The sequence below is a fragment of the Aethalodelphis obliquidens genome, unplaced genomic scaffold (genome assembly GCF_003676395.1).
Source record: "Aethalodelphis obliquidens isolate GAN/ISIS:26980383/991018 unplaced genomic scaffold, ASM367639v1 scaffold1, whole genome shotgun sequence".
NCBI lineage: Eukaryota > Metazoa > Chordata > Mammalia > Artiodactyla > Delphinidae > Aethalodelphis > Aethalodelphis obliquidens.
Genome location: NW_020837945.1, coordinates 96,213,984 through 96,237,300, shown reverse-complemented (window position 1 = coordinate 96,237,300; position 23,317 = coordinate 96,213,984). Strand labels below are relative to the sequence as shown.

Genomic DNA, 23,317 nt, shown 5'->3' with positions numbered 1-23,317 from the left:
CAAAGAGAGCAAACAGAATCTAGTTGTAAAAAATCTCAAGAGAGAAGAAAAGAATAAATTTAAGTTGAGACTGTCCTTTAATATAAAATCACGAGTAAATTTCCTGTGGTCCTGACACAACTTTTTTTTTAGTTGGAGTATAGTTGCTTTACAATGCTTTGTTAGTTTCTGCAGTACAGCGAAGTGAATCAGCTACATGAATCAGGATATATACATATATTCTCCCCTCCCTTGGACCTCCCTCCCACCCCACCCCCCAATCCCACCCATCTAGGTCATCACAGAGCACCAAGCTGAGCTCCCTGTGCTACAACTTTTTGTTTTTACATCTTTATTGGAGTATAATTGCTTTACAATGGTGTGTTAGTTGCCGCTCCATAACAAAGTGAATCAGCTATACACATACACACGTTCCCACATCTCCTTCCTCTTGCGTCTCCCTCCCTCCCACCCTCCCTATCCCACCCCCCCAGGCGGTCACAAAGCACCGAGCTGATGTCCCTGTGCCATGCAGTTGCCTCCCACCAGCTATCTATTTTGTGCTACAACTTTTAACAAGAAAAAATGTTGACGTTTTGGTTTTCTTAGATTATGTTGTCCGCCGGTAGTACGAAAGAATTCACCCTAACATATCAGCACGACTTATCTTACCGTTTCTGTGTCTTTTTATATTACGCAGATAACTGGCACCCCTTTCCCTCACTGTACAAAATCTGTAAATAATTGTATTAAAAATTTTCTAGTCCAGACGCAAAAGAACCCTTTCCGGTACAAAGCCCACCTTTCCCCATGCGCATGCCCAGTGTACCCTACTGCTTTGCTCCGCTTTCATGCAGCTCAGACTTCAATCACCACGTAAGGGTATCCTGGAAACTGGGCTCCAGTTGGCTGATGCAAACAAGACTCGTGGGTTCCCAAGAGCTTTCGGGTACGTAAACTAAAAAGGGGTGATCAGTTTCAGCTCAAAAATTCCCATGGCCCAGAGCCCGAGTACACGCAGCAGCTGTTCCTACTCGTGGGGCCACAAGGAAGGGGAGGATGATGGGAGAAGACGAGCAACTAACTACAAGCCCCAGCATGCAATGCGCTATTTGGCTCCTGGAAAGAGGCCCGCGGTGCAGCGCGGTTCAGCCTCGGCCTAGAACGCGGGCGGAGCGCAAGATGCCGACTGTCCTCCAACCAGAATGCTCAGAATGAGGAAGACAGGTGTGGCGCTGTGAGCGAGCCCTTAGATCTCGTATCCAAGACTCTCCCTGTTTCTCCCTAACTCCTGGCATGCTAGGTAGCGGTGTCTCTGTACGCCAGACTATTCCCCACAGGCCGGCATCGGCCCTCCGATGTTGCGTACGGTGTTGCCACGGAACGCCCGGAGCCGGATGTGACGTCGCCGTGGAGGAAGACTGGAGAGGTGGAGCGTGGCGCGGTGACGTCCTTCCAACATGGCGGAGAGAGAGTGAAGAAACTGTGTTCCCCTTTGGGTTACTATAGGTGAGTTCTGTCTTCGCCCTCAGCCTGCTGTCCCCGCTCTCTCCAGACCCAGGGGCACTGGAGGGCAGGCTCCTTGGAGTTCGCGCTCAGGTCGGAGTGAAGGTGTTAGTGTGGAAAGCTTGGGCGAGGCAGCCCCCGTGTTGGCCTTGGCCACAACCTCTGCTGTGGGAATTCGCGGGAGTGGGAGCTCGGCGAAGGGCAGGGAGGCGGAAGCCAGGAGAGACCGGCTTTCGCAGTCACTCTCCGATGCCACCTCGAGTGGAGGCGGGGTAGGGAGGGGTGTGGCCTCCTGGGGCGAGTGACCTAACCTTTGACAACTCTTGGCCCTGCTGGTTCTCCGCCCCCTGGGCGCCCACCTTGCGTTTGAAGCCACTATGCTCCGAGGAAGCTAACAGGTTTCAGTGATTTGAGAGTTTTACATTTGATCTTAGCCAAAAGGCCGAGAAGCGATTGAGAGCAATTTTAAAGAACTCATACCGTGTCCTTTCCCCCTTTGTCCCAAGAAATCATTTCTTAGTGGTTTATTAATTTTTTTCGTAATATACGTGTGCCTGCTGAGCTTGAAAGTCTGAAGGTTCAACTGATGCAAAAGCGTGAAATTTTGCGGTGCTTTTTTTTTTTCACTTTGTGGAAAATGTTTTCGCACATCGCCATTTATTGACGTGTCCAAAGGATTGTGTTAGTTTACCAAGCTAAAATAAAAGCTAGAAAGGCATTTATCCCTTCGGCAGTTTTATCCATATCTGTTTGATAAGAATTTTCTGGGGATATAAAATGAGAACAGACTTTATTCTAGTTCATGTTCTGTGTCTCTTCACTCACCAATTGCTTGGGTGAAAAGTTTGATGAAAACTTAGGGTTACTGATTTACTATTTCTTTTTGTTTTTTAGAGCAAGGGTAAAATTCGATTCTGATATCAAAATGCAGTATTCGCACCACTGTGAGCACCTTTTAGAGAGACTGAACAAACAACGGGAAGCAGGTTTTCTTTGTGACTGCACCATAGTAATTGGGGAATTCCAGTTTAAAGCTCATAGGAATGTGCTTGCCTCGTTTAGTGAGTATTTTGGTGCGATCTACAGAAGCACTTCAGAGAACAATGTCTTTCTTGATCAGAGTCAGGTGAAGGCTGATGGATTTCAGAAACTGTTGGAATTTATATACACAGGAACTTTAAATCTTGACAGGTAAGGTACACATTTTATTTCCACTTATAAAAGCTGGTCAATAGTCTTTAGAGCTAAAGCAGATTAGTTTTTTTCCATTTAGTCCCTGAACTCTGAGTCTTCAAACATTGATGTGCACAGTATTGTTTTTAATAAAGAAGTCAGTGTCTCTGATTTGAGATAAACAGACCACATTTCATAAGCACAAAAAGTATAGATGTTAATACGATTAAAGTATGGTTTTTGATACATTTGATTTATCTACTGAAACAAAGCTTGTGATTTCAGTTATGTAAAGTTAAAGATCAAAATATGATGAATTTTAATTGAATTCCAATTTCCCCTTGCTTTTTGGTCTTTATGTTCCTCTGGTCTTCTCTCTCACTCTCTATCCCCTACCTCTTAAGGTGTTAGGGGTGGGGAGGTATAGGTGGAGAAAGAAGGAAGAATCTCTGTTCATTTAATAGTGCTCCCATTTCCAGCTCTAAATAGCAACCTGCAGGACCTCTTCCTGATCTTGATTTAGGAAAATAACTTCATTGGCGTGTTAATGGCCATGACTCCTGTTGCCTGGTAGAGCTATCAGTGCTAATGCTTAAGTCTGGTCTAAGATGCTAGGATGCTTCTCTGAGATGCTTAATGCTGTCACTGCACTGACAAGAAGTAGGTTCTGAGGAATCTGATAATGCAGGCATTTTGTGTCTTTCATACGTGATGAACTGTATAATTAGATTAATACTAATATGTTTACTCGTTGTTGAGGGAAAGGTGGTGGGGATAAAAGGAAAGAGAAACCAATCAACTTACTCCTGTCTTCTTTTCTCCATCTTTTATGAAAGTGTAAACATGAATAGATCATCATCTGACGTAGAAAGATTATGGGCTTTAGAATTAGATCTTGCCTGTCAAGTCACCATGTCTCTGAGCAAGCTATAGCCTCTCTGGGCCTCAGTTTCTCCATTTGTAAAAATGAGATGATAACTACATTGGTTGTTACTGTGAAGATTTAGGATTTACTACCTCCCAATGAACATTACTTTCCTTCCTTTATTTCCTCTTCTCTATCCTACTCTACAAGCCCATTAATTCTGCATTTATTGGAGAAAAATTAGGGAAAAAACAAAAAAGGAAACACCTGAAATTCTGCCACCCACTGATAACCACTCTTAACACTTCGGTAAATATTCTTTCCTTGTTTTCCAGATGATCTCTATAGATATATGCATGTACACATTAAGCAAAGTTCTTCCCTCTCTTTACACTGCAGCTGATCGTGGAAATATACTTATTGAAAAGCTGGAATTAGGATGTTCCTTAATCCTATTGAAAAGGAACCATTCATGCTGTTTGGAATTGCTTTTAAATTTTGATGTAATGAAATTTTTGAGTCAGTTCCGTGTAAGTTGATTAAAGGAATAAAGCAGTGTCATAGATAAATGTCATATGATGTTATTTAAATTTACTGAATATTTGGCTATACAAGTGCCTCTGATCTAAAAATTTAGAATACATAATATAAAATAATCACAAAACCAGTGAATTTTGGTTGATCTTCAATTTAGTGGTTTCCCTTTTTCAAATAACTTTACCAAAAATCTTTTTTTTTTTTTTTGCGGTACATGGGCCTCTCACTGCTGTGGTCTCTCCCGTTGCGGAGCACAAGGCTCCGGACGCGCAGGCTCAGCGGCCATGGCTCACGGGCCCAGCCGCTCTGCGGCATGTGGGATGTGGGATGTGGGATGTGGGATCTTCCCAGACCGGGGCACGAACCCGTGTCCCCTGCATCGGCAGGCGGACTCTCAACCACTGCGCCACCAGGGAAGCCCCAAAAATCTTGAACTAATTTGAACACAATGAAGAGTGCCTTACTTTGACCCTTCATGCAAAAAACCAATGTGAAGAAGAGCCAGATGTTTGGCTCAATCTTCTTTTTTTTGATGTGGACCATTTTTAATGTCTTTATTGAATTTGTTACAACATTGCTTCTTTTTATGTTTTGTTTTTTTGGCCCCAAGGCATGTGGGATCTTAGCTCCCTGACCAGGAAATAAACCCGCACACCCTGCATGAGAAGGTGAAGTCTTAACCACTGGACTGCCAGGGAAGTCCCTGGCTCAGTCTTTTTTGATACATGTCTTTCCTGGGGAGCTGGGGAGCTAATTGTTTGAGCTCAGACACAAATGCAAGAGAAGACATATACCAAAAATAGAAAGTCTGTACAATTTAGTGATTAAGAAAACAGTAATAAAGAATTAAGTGGACTCAGGAGCTAGATTACCTTGGTCAAATCTTAGTTCTAACACTCTGTGATCTTGGACAAGTTACTTAACTTCTTTGGACCTCTGATCCTTCATTTGTATGTAAAATGGGGATTATAATTGCTCATATAAAGCAGTTAGCCATATACCTGGCAATATGTAATTAAATGACTTTCAGTGACTATTCAAAAAGTGAAAGCAAGTTTGCAGGCACTTTAACTTCATGCTTATAAACAAAAGCAGATCAGTTATTGACATAAACAAATGCTGATTCTCTTAACTGTAACTGAGATTATAGGTTATCTGTGAAATAGATAAATAATTTGTATGAATTACTGTTTCAGTACTGAACAGTTAGTGTGTGACTCAATACTAGTTTGTATTGGTCTTAAAGGCTATCTCACCTTGTTGGTGATTCATTTTATGAAGCACTAAGCACAATTATAATTTGAGACCTAAGTATAATAAGTGATGGAGTAAATTTGGTTTTCATTCTAATAGTTTCTCTCATTTATTGTAACTTAATAATAGACTGTGTAACAGAATCAATAAAAATGCTTAAGAAACGTAATGTTTTTAGAGAGTGACAGTGCTATATACATGCAAAAAACATTTTGTATGGAAGATGAATAAGATTGTATTTATGTTTGGGGCATTCATGCTATATCTTTGCAAACAGGGAGTTAACTTGATTACAAAGATCATTCGTTATTTGCTCCAGAATTATAGCCAAAGGCCATAAGAAAAGACTATTGTAAGTAATGTTTTCTTAGCTAAGGGAGTCAGTTTACAAACAGATTGTTTTCCAAAAGTTTATTTGTAGTATGTTTAGGAACTTGGGATGGATTTTCCCAGAGAATAAAATGTTCACTAAAAGTGGTGATTAGGTTTCCAAACTAGCCTATAAATCTACTTAATTTTTCTGACGAATTAAATAATATCTGGGGAAAATGACAAGTAGGAAGGTTACTTGAGGGTGTGTGTGTGTGTATATATGTGTATGTATGTATCCATTGTCAGATAATTAAAAGGGCATATTTTTAGTGTTAATACCAACTCAGCTCTCTGACTTTACAGCTAAGAAAATTGAAGCACCCAAAGATGCTGATTTATTCTAATTAATTCAGCTAGTGATCCAGAGCCATTGCTAGTGTAACTGAACAGCCAGCCTTTCACTACATTGTAAACTTCTGGAGGGCAGAGACTATTTGATATTTCTTAATATCGCTCTCAGTACCACACATGGTAAATGCTCAGTAAATTTTTTTTTTCTTTTTCTTTTCTTTTTTTTTCATATTTTATTCAATACATATAACAATACATATTAAAAGATTTAACAGTAAGGAGATTTTTAATTTTTTGCTTTTATAAATTGCTTTTCTTTTTAAAAACTTTTTTTAAAAAGTAAGCTGCAGGCTTTGGCTTTGGCTTGGAAAATACCAGGGGAGTGGGGGGCATAAACCTGAGGCTGCTGCCCCTTATCTGCCTTCACAGTACTGTCCCCTTCTCCCAGCTCCTCCCTGACTGTGTGAGCCAGGCCTCAGACCTTCCAGCTAACCACTTCCCATGAGCCACTACTCTGATGTCAGCCTATAGCCAAAGGAGCTGGGTGTCTGGGCCTGGTGACCAACGCTTTGCCACCCACTCAGTCAGGGTGCTCCCCACCTGCAGGCAGGCGGCAACACCCTATCTGCTACCATCAGCCCCTTCCATAGCCCACTGCCCCACCCCTCCCTGTCTAGCCCAGCCACATGTAGCTCTGCCCCATCCAGGGATGCTCTCCTCAGAGATGGGCCAGCAGGGCCGCCACAGCCCCTCTGGTAGGCAAAGACTCTGGAAACTTCTGGGGTCCTGTGTTCGGCCATGTGATCCCAGGGGTGCACATGGGCCCCTTGGGTATCTGAACAGAAGGGCAGGGGAGGGAGGGCCGCACCCCTGCAGTCCTGCTCTGCTGGTCTAATGGGCAGCTGCCCACCCTACCCCACCCCGCACTGCAGGCTCCTGAGTTGGCAGATTAAGCATTTTATAAAGTGAAATGCTCAGTAAATATTGATTCGAATGTTGAACATTAATTTTTTCTATATAACTCTAATATGACAAACTCTCTAGCTAATTTGGATTGGGGATCATACACAAAAAAAGCTGGGAAGGTTGCTAGAGAGAGCTTAATGCATTCTAAAACCTTGTTCTTCCAAACGTGATCCATGGACCAGCAGCATTGGCATCACCAGGGCGTATGTTAGAAATGCAGATGCTCAGGCCCAAAGCAGACCTGCTGAATCAGAATCTACATTTAACAAATCCCTGGGTGACTCACATGCACAGGAAAGTTTGAGAAGTGCAGTTGAAGTTCTTCACAGGGGAGCAGAGGAAGATAATAATTTCTTTAGACTCTTCTTGTTGCCAGTCCAGAAAAGTTGGTTGGTATCTGAAGAGGCCTCAGGAGAAATGGGAGGAGGCAGTAAATTGCTAACAGCCACTTTCGTGTTCCAGCTGTTTTCTTAACAAGTAGAAATTTTAACATTTTGTTTTTCCATGGTTGTACATATGTATAATCCATTACTTTTCATCTTTTCAAGTTCTGTAAAACTGGAGATTTTTGCCTAAACATTCTGAGTGAATAAATTTTTTATAAATTTGTTCTCTTAGGCCTTTTGTATCATTCTACTTCATTAGGTCTTTAAAAGACAGAAATATTTGTGTAGCTCTGTTTCAAAAACGTTTTTTCTTTGATCAGAACATTGTCATTTAGCCTTGTTTCCTTACAGTTGGAATGTTAAAGAAATCCATCAGGCTGCTGACTATCTCAAAGTGGAAGAGGTGGTCACTAAATGTAAAATAAAGATGGAAGATTTTGCTTTTATTGCTAATCCCTCTTCTACAGAGATATCTAGTATTACCGGAAACATTGAATTGAATCAACAGACTTGTCTCCTTACTCTACGAGATTATAACAGTCGGGAGAAATCAGAAGGGTCTACAGATTTAGTTCAGGCAAATCCTAAACAAGGGGCTTTAGCAAAGAAGTCATCTCAAAGTAAAAAGAAGAAGAAGGCCTTCAACTCCCAGAAAACAGGGCAGAATAAAACAGTGCAATATCCCAGTGACATTTTAGAGAATGCATCAGTTGAAGTATATCTAGATGCAAATAAATTGTCCACACCTGTAATAGAACAAGTTGCACAAAGAAATAATTCAGAACTTGAGTTGACATCAGTTGTGGAAAATACTTTTCCAGCACAAGATATTGTGCAAACTGTCACAGTGAAACGGAAACGTGGAAAATCACAGCCAAACTGTGCTCTGAAAGAACACTCTATGTCTAATATAGCCAGTGTCAAGAACTCTTACGAGCTGGAGAGCTCCGGGGAAGAGCTGGATCAGAGGTATTCCAAGGCCAAACCAATGTGTAACACGTGTGGGAAAGTGTTTTCAGAAGCCAGCAGCTTGCGAAGGCACATGAGAATACATAAAGGAGTCAAACCTTATGTCTGCCACTTGTGTGGAAAGGCATTTACCCAATGTAACCAGCTGAAAACGCATGTAAGAACTCATACAGGTAAGACTGGTTTGTGGAAAGTATAATTGTTTTTATATTGTGACCGAAATAATATTTTTATAAACATATTAACATACAGTGTTGACTGTGATCAAAATTTGGTATATACCTGTATTCATAAAAGTATTGAGCATGTTAGACTTGAAAATGTCTTTGTAATTGTGACCAAGTATTTAATGGCTATTTGTTTTGTTGTAACTGATACTCTGAAGTCCCAGTGTGTGAACTCTTTAAACCATTTTCCCTCACAATTAAAATAAGCATAAATTTAGTTCTACCTTGCTAAATATTTAACAGACAATATATTAAAACTGATAAAAAGTAATTACAACTCAGGCTGATTCTCAGATTTTACCAACACATCTCACCACCTGTTTCTTTGTCGAACTTCTGAACATAAATTATATATACATTCCTTCCTCAGCCTCTATATTTACCTTTATTGGTACACTTAGATTTGTGCTTTTTAAGATGCATTATGTATTTCTCTGATTGATAACTTTTCACTATTATGGACTAAGAAACACTAATTTCTTTTAACTCTACTGGTGGTTTCAGTAATCAATCTGGAAAAATATCCTATTTGCTTTTTTACTTCTAGAGTTAATATTTTCTGAATACTGAAACTAGTACTGGTTGATGAACTCTTTTGAAAGCTTGTATGGCTTAAGCAACTAAAACAATATTTCCTTCTAAATATAAATTTTATTTACTTTTCTTTTAGGTGAGAAGCCATACAAATGTGAATTGTGTGATAAAGGATTTGCTCAGAAATGCCAGCTAGTCTTCCATAGTCGCATGCATCATGGTGAGGAAAAACCCTATAAATGTGATGTATGCAATTTACAATTTGCAACTTCTAGCAATCTCAAGATTCATGCAAGGTAAAAATAAAAACAAAAAAACAGATGTTTGATCTTTGAGTCTGTCATTCACTATAGCCTTAAATAGACTATTGTATGAGAATTCAGGACAGTAGAGTTCTAATTGTGGTACCACCACACAGTATTCTTAGTACAGTGAAGGAACCGCAAGGGAGCCATGGTGCCTGGAGGGGAATAGTGAGGGAGGGAAATAAGATCAGAATGGTGTTAGGGTGTCCAGATGGTGAAGGTTTTGTAGGTCATTATAAAGCTTTTACTCTTGAGAATGAGAAGTAAGTGATGTAATCTTGCTTGCATTGTAAGAGGATCACTATGGATTCTATGTTAAGCAAAAGATTGTAGGATTGCAAGAGTGAAAGCAAAGTTACCAGTTAGGAAGCTATAGATGAAACCCAAGTGAGAGTGACAGTGGTTCAGGTCCGAGAGATAGCAGTGGAAGAGATAAGTGGTAGTCAGATTCTGGATGTATTTTAAAGGTACAACAAACAGAATTTGCTGCACATTGGATGTGGGGTATGAAAGAAAAAAAGAAGAGTAGAATTAAAAATGATTCTCAGGTTTTGAGCCTGAGCATCTGAAAAGATAGAATTACCATTAACTGAAGTGGAGATTTGTGGACAAAGCAGTTGAAGTAGGAGTACAGGAGTTGAGTAGAGTTCTGATCATGTTAAATTTGAGATGACTATTAGACATCTGAATGGAAACGTGCATTAGATAGTTGGTTATCTAAGTCTGGAAGTCGGGACTGGTTTGAGTAGATAGTATTTAAAGTCATAACATTAGATGAGGTCACCAAGAGAATGAAGATGGATAAAAAAGAGATCAAAGGATGGAGTCATAAGGCACACTAACTAAGAGTTCTGGGAGATGGGCAAGTCACTATAAGTGACTAGGAAGGACCAACCAATATAGGGGCAAACCAGAAGATTGGGCTGTCTTGGAATCCAGGTGGAGGAAATGATTTCAGAGGGAGTAATCATTGTGTCAAATTCTGATAGGGAGATTAAGAGTGAGAATTGACTATTGGATTTGGCAAAGTGAGAGGTTAGCAGTGGTTTTGACAAAAGCAGTGTTAGCAGAGGCTAGTAGAGAAGAAATGAAAGTAGAACCATTGGAGACTCAAGATTTTACTAAAGGGGAACAGAAAATAGAGGAGCAGGTAAGGTCAGGGGTCTTTTTTTTTTTTTAAGATGGGAGATATTTCAGTATATTTGTATGCTACGATCCAAAGGGGAGGTGAAAGTAGATGATATAGGATGGAGGAAATTGCAAGAGTGATCACTGAGTAGGCAAGGAGGATAGTATCTTAAGTATATAAACTGGAGTACTTGGATTCAGAAGAACTGTCATTCTCATATTAGAGTTAAGAAAAGCAAACCCTATAGATACAGATGCCTATAGGTGGAGATTTGTGTGGTAGAAATTTACTTCTGATTCCTTAAATTTTTCTCAGTGAAACAGGAAGCAAGGACATCAGCTGAGAGTGAGGATGGGTGAGGAGGTGCTGAAGGTTTGAGGAAAGAGTTTTGAAGATTGAGTGAATGGACAGACAAAAATAATTGCCTGCAGTATTATGGGCACACTTGACTACCACATAAGGCTGATGACAAAACTTTGAACTAGTCTCAGAACTAATGTTTTGAAAACCAAAACATTTATTCTTGACAGTATACACTGAAAACTGTTGATTTTAAATACATATTGTTGATCTGTTAAGATGAAATGAAATAAGATACTGCATGAAGAATTTGTATGAAAAATGTTTGCTGTGTGGCATGATCCTTAGATTGTTTTACTTGCCAGCATGTATCTTTATATTTATTTACTAACAGGAAGCATAGTGGAGAGAAGCCATATGTATGTGATAGGTGCGGACAGCGATTTGCCCAAGCCAGCACATTGACCTATCATGTTCGAAGGCATACGGGAGAAAAGCCTTATGTGTGTGACACCTGTGGGAAGGCATTTGCTGTCTCTAGTTCTCTTATTACTCATTCTCGAAAACATACCGGTAAGGATTTGACACAGAGGTGGCTTAAAACAAGGAAAGTTGTAAATAAAAGAAAAAGGGAAATTGAGCCTTTACAAAAAGTAGGTTATAGGCTTTGTAGTTACATCTGTTGTGTCTGTGCTTCTTGAAGCTTTTTGTGTTTCTGATTTTCACATAAATATTAGATATAAAAGCAGACTTATTTTCTAGAATAATACACAGTGGGTGAAATTTTTTATCATGTAACTTATATACATTAAAATCAGATAATTTTGACAATATATAAACTTGAGTTAATAAGACATTTTTTATGACCTTAGAAGAACTCCTTAGGGTCTTGAAGCTTCATTTCCCTTGGATAAAACTGTAAAGTTAAGGGGTTGGGGTGAATTTGGGTAGAACGTTGATTTAATAACTTCTTAGGACTTTTTCTACAGATATTGTAAGATTTGCAAATTAAATAGATACTTCAAACCCAAAGTATCAATTTTGAAGCAAAACCTGTTGTTCAAAAATTTTCATTTTTTTGTAGGGTAATTTTTTAATAGATCTTTCCTAAATGATTTTATTCCCCTTTAATAATCTTATAGATAGCAAAAATTGAAATATGGATTGATGAATTTTCATGTTTTTAATTATATAAAAATCAGACTTTTTGCCCACCTCTAGTCTACTAGAAGGATATTTGGAGAAAGTTTTATTATATGAAAAGCATCAGGTTACATGCACAGTGTAAAGTAATTACTAATGTTCATTTAAGTTGGATCACATTGAAAATACCTCTGAAATACAATACAAAGAGGTTTTAATTTAAATAATATTTTAGAACAGCTTACTTTAGATTATTGTAATTGATAAATATTATATTGGTATAGTACACCACTTCGCTATCTTTTATTTTCCATCTAGGTGAAAAACCATACATATGTGGTATTTGTGGGAAAAGTTTTATTTCCTCAGGAGAGCTCAACAAACACTTTCGATCCCATACAGGTCTGTGTTTAGGGAGAACGTATTATTTTTTGTTCTCTCTAATTTCTTTTTATGTAAACCTTGACTTTAAACCATTATGGACTAGATGGTATCTAATCATACTCTAACTGTAGCTATATTTTAATGTATGAATATCAACTTTTTATTTGTTTATTTTTGTTTTTTTAGTTGTTTGGATTATGGATTAAATTTGATCAAGAATTGTGTAGATTTTCTAAGAACTGTGCCAGATAATCAATGGTTTTTAAATGATTTGGATAAAATTACACAGATAATACCAAAAAATGAAAAGGAATAGATAATACCAAGATAATATCAGATTTTCTTATTAAACAATGTTCAGTATGCACGTTTTAGGAATATATTTTAATATTGACATGGTTATTGTAAAAGGTAGTATATAAGTAGTATGAAGAAAATATGAAATACACACAAAAATTTTTAAAACAAAGAACACCACTTTGAAAATGTACTGTACTTTTTCTTTCTAAAAGTTATTTCTTGTAATCCCTATCTAGTATTGTGTGAGCACCTAGTAGTAAACAGTTAATAAGTTTACTGGCAACTTCTATATCCTCAGTTCCTTACTTTGCATTATAAAGCAATGAACAGTTCTCATTTCAAAAGAATTATAATTTTGTTGTATTTTTATTCTGTGAGTATTTTTAAAGGATTTTCTAATTTATACGCTACCTGAGAGCAGAAACCATAATTACGCATTTTTCCTCCAGCTACATCTCTTAGCCAGAGTCTGGCATATAATTGGCACTCACTAAATGTCTGATAGAAATAAAAAAGTAAGTTTTTTTTAGTTTGAACGTTCTGTTAGTGAAAATGCTCGATTTTTCCTTGAAATAGGTACACTTTGTATTATAAAGGAATGGAGTGCCTATGCGTATAGAAGTTTTCATTTCACTATATTAGAACCAAGAGATTAAAATGGTAACTTGAAACTAAATTTAAACAATATAATGTTTGCATTGTGTTCGTGAACATTGATATTTTTGCCTTAGTAGCTTCTGAAATACTGAGATTTTAATTTTTTAACTTGTTTTTCAGGAGAAAGACCATTTATCTGTGAATTATGTGGAAATTCTTACACAGATATTAAAAATTTAAAGAAGCACAAAACAAAAGTCCATTCTGGTAAATGCTTCTGTTTTTTAAAAATTTGGTGCTCTCATATTTGTACTATTCCTTAAAATGTTGAGATACACATTGTAACAGTTTATATTAGATATATATTTTTAAAAACTAGGTGCACACGTATGAGGAAGGTAGCTTTATAATGTGCAGATGAGTTCACTCTGAATTTCTTTCCATATTGACCTTGTAATAAACATTGCTTGAAATACTTCCTCCTTTAAAAACCTGATATATATATATATATATAAAGCAATTAAACTCCAATAAAGATGTTAATAAATAAATAACCTGATATATGAACGATTGCAAGAATGAGAGAATACATAAACAACTATATATCACTCTTTCCCATACTAGAATCTAGGTTAACTGGGGTTTACTGTAGTTATGCGAAGAAAGGAGCATCATGAACGCTAGTCCAAAAATATATAAGAGGAAATAGGGAAACAGGTATCCTCAAATTGTTATGATGCATGAAATGGAAAGCTAGACTACACAATTTTTAGTCTGTTACTTAAAATGAATCCTTGAGAAAGTTTCACTGTGCTTACCATTCTGTCATGATTAGAAACAAAACACTAGTCTTCTTCACTGTGTAGAGATGATAGTCTTTGATAGTAAATATAAACATCGTAAGGATTGAGGTAGTGATGTCTGAAAACTTCAGTGAGTCATTAATTCAACAGGCATTTATTAAATACCTCTAAAGTACACATAACTATGCAGGGTACATGAAGTTGAGCAAGGCATAGTCCTAGTCCTCAGAGAGCTTACCATCTGGTGTGGGAGACCAGAAATCTACATAAATAACTGATTACAACACAAAATACAGGATATAATAGAGATGCAAGAATACTGAAGAAGAGATTAAGTCCTTCTGAGGTGAGTATTGGAAAGGCTTAATTCTAGGCAAACTGAAAGGTGGAGAAGAGTTCAAAGGGTGGAGATGGGAAAGGGAATGTTCATCCCAGGCAGAGAGAATATTGTGAAGAGAGTCATCGCAACAAGAGAGTGCAGGTTGTATTCTTGGCTGGCTGAACTGAAGAATAGTCTGGCAAAAACAGAATCATAACTTTAAAAAAGCAAATATGCAGTTTTGTCTAACAAGGTTAGTGAGATTGAAATCACGTCAGTACTTGGAAGTGAGAAGAGCGTGCGTGGTAAAGCTAGTGGAAAATTTGAAGGGAAAAATGTATCTTTAGTCAGTGGGGTAATTACTCCCTTGAGTAACACAGAATTTCTTCTGAAAATAAAGTGCCATACCTCTGAACTTGAACTCACAGAATAATATGAACTATTCATTAATACATTCACTGAATAAACTGGGTACTTACTATGTGTGTAGCACTATAAGGTACTTTGAAGGAATCAGAGAAGTATAATTAGACATTTACTTTGAAGGAATTTATAGTCTGTTGAGCATTCAAGGCACACCTAAGTAGAATGTTACATACCAGTAAGATAGACAGATGTCACAAGGTGGTATATGAAAAACTGACAAATGAGTGATAAAGTAGATTGGAAACAGCTTACCCTGGTCTAGCACAGTTAAGTCCATTTTTATAATGGTGCTTAAACCTAATCTTGAGGCCCCGTAATGGATTTGTATAGATAATGCTAAGGGCAAATCAGCAAAAAGGAAACAGTGTGACTAAAGGTGTGGGGCTGAAATGCAAGTTCTGGGGGTGGTAAATAGATTGAGTCTTCCTCATGGTTTTTGTTTTGTTTTTAAAGATGGTGAATTTTTTTATCTTCCATTTCAGGTACAGATAAAATTCTAGATTCCAGTATAGAGGATCATCCCTTGAGTGAACAAGATTCCATACAAAAAAGTCCTTTATCAGAAACTTTGGATGTGAAGCCTTCTGATATGACTTTACCACTAACTCTTCCACTTGGGACTGAGGACCACCACATGCTTCTGCCTGTTACAGATAATCAGTCTCCTACATCAGATACATTGTTGAGGTCAACTGTGAACGGGTATTCAGAACCACAATTGATTTTTTTACAACAATTATACTGACTTTGTGAGGAATATGGAATTGCTAAATCGTCTCTGGTAGTAAACATAAACATCTCTGGTAAGGTGCATATATTCATATTAAATTAACCCTTCATTTGAGTTGTGGCCATTATTTTTCATTCACTGAAGTAAAAGCACCTGATGCTGCATCATAACTGTGCAATGCTTATTTTGATATTTGGCTTTTATGTCTACATTATACACACAGCTTTTAAAGGAATGAATTATACTACAGTAGCACTATTTGGGGTGGATAAGTTTTACTATCTTTTAGAGCTGCCTTAATTCCATATTTATTTTCATTTTAGAATTGCCTTTCATTTACTCAAGTGAAATCTATCAGTTTATGATTCACTTATGACCTGTGGGATGTGTTTATTTTCTTCCCCTCAAAATTTAAACAAAATCCATAATAGTATCAGCCCAAGAGTGGTGCTGTTACTAAGCGCCACAGACCAGTACATAAACTATGGGGAAAAAAAATTCGTATCTCTGCCTAAGAAAATTTAGGTACTGAGTAAGAATTGTGCTATTTCTCTATTAATATAGTCCATTGGAGGTAACTTTTCTAATGAAACAAAAAGTGCTTCTCTTAAAAAGTAGAAAACTATGTATAAATTTTGTTCATTTAGAACTCAGTATTCTGGATAAAACCAATGGTCAGCACTTTTGATTTGAATTATCTGAGACTACATTTTCAAAGTGAATTTTAAATAGATATTTGGTGTTTTTATCTTATTAAAGACAGTTTCAGATTTGATGCAGATTGTTTTAATAGGTTTCTAGATTACTGGAGATGAGGAAAATATACTGAGTTTTGATAATTTTTGATAAGCCTCTCATATTCTTATGCACTTTTTAAAATATAAAATCCTAAAAAGAATTTTCTAAATAGAAACTTAATGCATAGTATAAAACACTTGTCTTCTGAATTTGTAATTATATTCATAAATAGTTAAGAAATTAACTTCAGTTATAAGTGAACATTTGAGTTATCAGAAAGCCAGTTTATTAAACATTTTATACTTGAGTTTTCTGTAAGTTTCGAGTTTTACATTTTTATAGATTAAACCACAACAGTTCATGGTGGTCGTAGTTTCACAGTAGTCCTTTTCCTTCCTAATGAACTTAGAAAATTCAGATTTATTCTGATATTTACTACCACTCTTCCCCCTCCCATTTTTCCCACATATTGATTTATTTCACTGCCTAATCTTTGGACAGTAAATTATCAGTTCCTCAAAGTCAGTTCCTATACTGCTGATCAGACACCATGGTGACATTATTTCTTATTTCTGCCGTGCATCATTTGCTTTCTGCTTTTAAACTATACCTGTAACAAAATTAATGTATTTTCTATTGGTATTGATTTCTTTAGTTGTATTTTCTCTGGGGTTCCTAGTCATAGGAACCAAGTAGAAGACTTAGTAAAACTAAATTCTTCTAAACTGTAGAGATCATCACCATTTTACAGCACATGCAGCATTTTTACAATAAATTGCCACCAGTGGGATTGACTTAATTAGAGTTTGAAATACTGCCTTTGTATAACAGACATCAAACTTAGTATTTAATTTATCTAAGAAATCTAATTATGCATATGTATTAATTTAATATACTGGGTTTAAATACAATTTATAAAGTTATAAAAATGTTCAACTAATCTATTCTGGCTTAAATTCAATAGGAATTTATTGGAATGTGAAGAAATTAAAGAAAATTAAGACTCAGCCTTTTTAAGAAGTCTGCTGAAATGGAGAGGCTATATTTAATTCACATCTTCATTAATCCAAGCATCTAATGAACAAAATTTCTTTTTAAAAGCTGCTGTAGTGATGTCATAATTCTGTAAGGGTAGTAGTTACCAAATTTCCTCTAACATGATGATAATTAGCATTTGCCTTTACATAAATTAGTCTTTAAATTTATTATATTTAGGATTATTGGAGTGACTGAAGTTGATCTATTCTCTTCATCACATTATCTGCTTCTTAGCTAAAATAATTTTATTTTAAATTGACATGGCTTGACGCTCTTCCAGAATGACATGTAAAGAAAGCTTGAAGACTGAGTATCTTTGTCTTGTCATTCTTCTCATAATGCTGTATTATTCTTTATCATAATATGCATGTATTTTAGTTGTATCTGCTATCATTGTAACACTCACAATTATCAGTTAAGTTCATCTTTAAATATATTTGCTACAATGCAGTGTTTTGGGAAAGTTCTATTCTTAATTATGTAAGTATTACTAAGTTTTTTGAAAGTCTTTTTAGGATGCTGAACATCTTATTGAGAAATTATTTTCTAAGTTAATTTTGTTTTGTATTTGTATTAGATTATTCTTTCTGTATCATTAGGTTTTAGGCTTTTTAAAAAACCATAGATTATATATAAATGATTTTTTGCTGGTATTTGTTTTATGTTTAATTTCATAGAATGATTTTGATAGACAGATTTTAGAAAATTGTTTTATTTTTTTCAAAAGAAAAGGTTCTGTCATTTCTCTTGCAACAATAGTGTCACTTTTCTGTATGTTTCATTTCTACAGCAATTGTACAAATGAGAGTAGTTGAAATGTGCTTATATAAAGACAATCTACATGTACTCATTTTTTTAAATATCCTAGAACAGTAACTGACATTTGATGCATATGAGAAACATAGCTTAAAAATAGTGGTGTCCAAGCCCCACCCCACCTTAGGCTCTCTGAATCAGACGATCTCCAGAACATACTGAAAAGCTCCATAGGTAATCTTAATGCATACCAAACACTGAGAACTATTATCCTAAACATTTCTTGGTGTTCTTCCTTTGGGCTCTTGATATGTGATATGTAGGCTCTATTCTTTTTTTCTTTTGGCCGCGCCACGCGGCTTGCAGGGATCTTAGTTCCCCGACCAGGGATTGAACCCGGGCCCTCGGCAGTGAAAGTGCAGAGTCCTAACCACTGCACTGCCAGGGAAGTCTCTCTGTGGGCTCTTGATAAATGAAGCTCTTGATATAACTTTTCACTTTTTACTCAGAGATTTTGAGTCTTTAGAACTTGGCTAGAAATACCACCAAATAAAAAGAAATTGTACTTTAATGCAATTTCTGTAAATTCTACATTTTTACTCATTATGTATGAACAATACCGATATTTAGTTATTGGAGCATTTCTTGAGACAGTGATATGGTCTACTCGCCTGTCCTCTATAACCCCTGCCCCCCCTTCACTGAACAGAGATTTGGTGTATTTGCTTAAGGAATTTAGATAATTATCATGTAAACACAGTAATCATTCAGAAATAGGGTATTTAATTTCAAGAATATACTGAAATAAACACCATGGATGTGAATCAGATATTTGGATTAAAATACCTGGCCATTATTTCAAATGCTGGAAAATTATTGAAATCAGAATACATACAGCTGTAAAGATTAATAAAATGATCTCCTCTTTTAAGTTTACAGTCAAGTGGGAAAGACAAGCCTGAATGCCAAGTGTTATAGTGGAGGAAGGAAAGAAAGGAAATGCTGAGCAGTCAATGGAAGTTGAGTGGACAGAGAAAGGGCTGTTACTCCCCTGGATAGGCAAACAAGAGGAGATTGCTAATGGGAGGAATTTGTACACAGCTGACTGAGGTAGGGAGAATGGAGAGAAAGTCTGAAAGGTGGTGGCAGAGATAGGAATCAAAGACACATCTAGCACTATCTATACCACCTTGAAATAGTCCTCTACCTTTAGCCTGTGCTGAAAGAGTGGGATTAGATAGCCATGTTTATAATCCAGGATCTCACACACTCAACTACAGTTGACTGCTGAAGGGCAGGGATTAGACAGCCACACTTGTAACATATGATTCTATACTTGTGACCACAGCTGACGAACAGCTTACCAGGGAGAAACAATTCTTAGGCCAAACGGAGCGACTTTCTTAAGAATTTGAGCTATGAAATTCAGAGACTTCCTAGGTATTGGTGTACATGGAAAAGATCATTTAGATCTGGTCCAGAGTCACTGAAGCAAGCCAAAGTCTAAAAGAAATAGTGAAGAAGCAGAGAAAGCTGACCTGTAGAGCGAAGCAAGGGGATGAAGTAGGTTTGCAGAACCAAGCGACTGAGGCCCTGTGAGAGAAGTGGCTTGGTTTCTGGCTTTGCAGACCTTTCTTGAGGTCACACAGCTATGCTTCATTTCCTTGTTCTGCATGCCAGTGATTTTTGCCTATTAAATTCTTACAGTAAAGCCCCCTTTCCTTTTTCTTCTCTTTTTTTTTTTTTTTTTTTTTTTGCCGTGCCGCGCGGCCTGCAGCATCTTACTTCCCCAGCCAGGGACTGAACCCGCAAATTCCCTAAATCCACCTTTACTTAAGCAGGCTTGAGTCAGTTTCTGTTGCATGTAGTTAGGCAGTTTCAATTTAGAATCCTAAGTTTTGATCCTCAGCGATTGAGTATATGGAGGTGCCATTAACTGCTAGGCAAGATAAGGGGGAGGTTTATGGAAGAGAAGACTTTATTTTGTATGTGCTGAATTTGATCAGTGGTGAGATACCTATGTGAAAATGTCTAGCAGTAGTTGGAAATGGGGACTGAAACCCAGCAGAGTTTAAAGCTAGAGAAACAGATCTTGCAGCATAAGGCTAATAATTATTGTGATAGAAATGATTTAGGCAACCCTGGGAGATGGTAAAGAAGAACAGAAGATGAGGACAAAATCTTGGGGGAAATGCATTGTAAGAATGAGCAAAAGACAGAAAAGGAGATGGAAAGTGATAATAGGAAGAAAACCAGGGTGATGCAAGTTTCACGAAGACAAAAGTGGCTTTGTACTGATCACGTGGTACAGAGAAATTAGATAGGATGCAAATCAAAGACAACATTGGGTTGAGTAATTGGGTTGGGTAATTGGAGCATGATGATCCCCTGAGAAAGGCAGCTGCAGTAGTAATAGTGGGAGTAGAACCCAGGTTGATATGGTTTGAGTAGTAGATAAGACATAATGAATACTACCATTTAGTTTGAAAAGCAGAGTGCGTACAGCAAACAAGATCATTTTATCAAATATCTAAAAGGTACAAACCACTTTATTTCTTGCTTTTTTGCTTCAAACTTGAAACTTTGTTAAATGATGAGCATAATAGAGTCTGTAACACTGTAATTTGAGCTGGATCTTAAAGGATGATTGCTAAGAGGAAAATGGAAGGAAATGTATAACATGTATATGATTGCAGATTTGCTCGTTACAATTCAGATGTGCAGAAGAAGGGGAATTTTCCTACAGAACTCTTGCACCCAGTGGGAAGTCTAGAAAAAAATTAACTTTTAGTCCTAGGCACTTTAAAACCTAATCTGATACAAAGCAGCTAGAATTTATAATATCTTAAGGTAGTGCTTGAACATTTTGAAAATTGCTGTCTTATTTCTACCCTTTGTCTTCTCTCTAAAATGCTGTCCACATATATGGGGAGGAGAGGAGGCTTGCATGACAAAATGGCATCAGGGAAGACACTGTCTTCACTCTATTCTCTGAGCATCCTGCTGGCCTCTCATGCAATAGGCAACAGCTTGTAAAATATGTCATCAGGTTTTCCTTAGCCTGGTCAGAGCCCAGTAATTCTTGGCTGACCTGGCTTCACCTTAGTTCTCTTGGATGTGGAGAAGAGAGCTCTGAGACTTCTGCAAAGATGTCTCAAGCAGTCCCGTGTAAGTCAGGTTGCAGGTTTAGCACATGCCACTCCACTGCAGGCTCCAGATAAGCCTACTTCCCATTTACCTATTTGCTTCCCACTCAGCTACCTTGTCAATCTCCCCTTGGGAGAATAGAGGAACTTGTGGGTCCCCTCTGTAGTACAGAGGAACAGAGAGTAGCTTGGGAAAGCAAACTGCATTAGGAAGGTTTACTTTGATATGGCTGTGTCCTAGCCTGGGAGTATCTCTTCCAGAATCCTGTGGACTCCTCTACTACCCAGCATATTATGGAATACTTCAAAACAATGAAAGCTGAATAGACACTGCTACATTAAACAACATGAACGACTTGTACTAATATAATGTACAAAAAAGTCTGACACAAAGCGTATATATACTGTATGATTCCATTTATATAAAATTCCAAAACATGCAAAACTACTCTGTGATGTTAGACATCATGATAGTGGTTGTCTATTGGAAGATGGTTGGAGGTGGTTCTGGGGAAGCTTATGGCATTTACTATCTTTATCTGGGTCCTGGTTAACACAGATGGGTTAGCTTTGTGATAATTCATCTCGCTATTCACTTAGATACTTCCATTTAAAAGAAGTATATATTAAAGAAACTAATTTGAAGAAAGAAAACCAGAGCATTGGTTTTCAAACTTCAGTGAGATTAAAGATGACCTGGATTGAAAAACTGCGGATTCCCCAGACTGTCCTCAGAAATTCTGATTCAGTAGCTCTCACTCTAAGAATCTGTATTTTTAACATTTGCCCCAGGTGATTCTGATGCTCCATACTTTAAAAAATGCTGATTTAGTATCTTCAGTTTGAACTGTCTTTACTCTTTGGACAGATGTTCAAGTGTCTGTGACAGAAGTCTGTCATAGTGTTTCTCAAGTCTGAGTTTATTGGCTATCTAATTGCTAGGAGTAGCATTTCCTCACCAGCTTAATGTTTTCCAAATGTAATGACAGTTGTTAGAAATGTTTGTATTTTTTCCTACACCATGGTTTTCTTGCACTCATTGAATTCTGCAGTTTTTCAAATTTGATCAAAAGACAAAATTTTTTTAAATTTCCTATTGCATTTTTAACACTATAGACATGACTTTCCTCGGACACACAACTTTTTTTTAGATACAGTTAATTATTTCTAGCTATATTCAGCATGTAATAATGTAAAAGAACTTGGTAAAAAACAGCTAGTCTTTATATCTGCAGAGGAGAGATCTTAAAGTGGAAAGAAAGTAAGATCTGAAACATGTAGAGAACACTGGAAACTAAAGTTTGATAAAAGCTAATAACTAAGTAAAATAAGATTCATCTCTCTGAAAGCATGAGAATGGATTTGGTAAGGCATTTAGGTCTTTTCTGGCTCAGTAGCTCTAGAACATTAAATGTAAATCATGGCTCATATAATTTATTCAGATGTTCTTCCCATTTCATAACCACCACCACCATCTGTGCCACCCCTTCATCACCACCACCCCAGTTTCCCCAGGGAGTATGGAAGTGTGTATGAGGTGCTGAATATAAGGAAAAACCTGTTAAACTTTAAGAATCATTAAGTAGTGAGTAGGGCATATTTAATTCTTTAATCTATTAAAGGAATGGACAATGACAGATGTGGGGGTTTTCTGTAATGTTAAATTTTTTGAATAAATACAGCTGTGATTTGAGGAATTCCCAGTACTTTAAGTGAAGGCCAATACTTTGACAACTGTAAAGCTATCACCTTTATTCCTCTCAACATTTAGAGACAGATGGTTTTTCCATTTAGACTGCAGAACTTCAAGTAACCTCTTTAAATTGTTCACATAAAATTTTTTTTCTCACACTTTGCCAGCTTTAGCAGTAATAAATCATTCAGATTAAACAGTTAAGTGGTATGTATGAATTAATTTGTGAACATGGGTGTGTAATCAAAGGATCGTGGTGTCTGTTGCCTCTTCATAGAAATTTTAATTTGAAAACAGGATTGACCACAGACAACAGTAATTGTTTGCCGTCAAATCATGAAAATGTTATTGGCATCCTCCAAAAGAGAGAATTATCTTTTTTAAAAGTTCACTGGCAGCACTGACTTGTTTGGAAAGTATACATTTATATGTATTTGTATATGTATATATA

The 23,317-nt window shown here is 37.0% G+C and overlaps 1 protein-coding gene across 5 annotated transcripts; it reads left to right on the top strand.

The window, feature by feature from the left end:
- Positions 1 to 992: 992 nt before the first annotated feature.
- On the top strand, positions 993 to 23,271 carry MYNN (myoneurin). Of its 5 annotated transcripts, XR_003433836.1 has the most exons (9): positions 996 to 1,488; positions 2,380 to 2,676; positions 7,681 to 8,471; positions 9,196 to 9,355; positions 11,188 to 11,366; positions 12,255 to 12,338; positions 13,398 to 13,484; positions 15,248 to 15,568; positions 17,198 to 23,065. XR_003433836.1 is itself a non-coding variant. In XM_027112124.1 (8 exons), the coding sequence occupies exons 2-8, from the start codon at positions 2,411 to 2,413 to the stop codon at positions 15,508 to 15,510; spliced, it is 1,830 nt and encodes a 609-aa protein (XP_026967925.1). In that variant the 5' UTR covers positions 996 to 1,488; positions 2,380 to 2,410; the 3' UTR covers positions 15,511 to 23,271. The 5 variants fall into 5 exon arrangements, 4 of the variants coding, with proteins under 4 accessions (XP_026967948.1, XP_026967955.1, XP_026967925.1 ...); XM_027112124.1 differs by having other exon boundaries at positions 15,248 to 23,271; XM_027112147.1 differs by lacking the exon at positions 13,398 to 13,484 and having other exon boundaries at positions 993 to 1,488; positions 15,248 to 23,065.
- Positions 23,272 to 23,317: the final 46 nt, after the last annotated feature.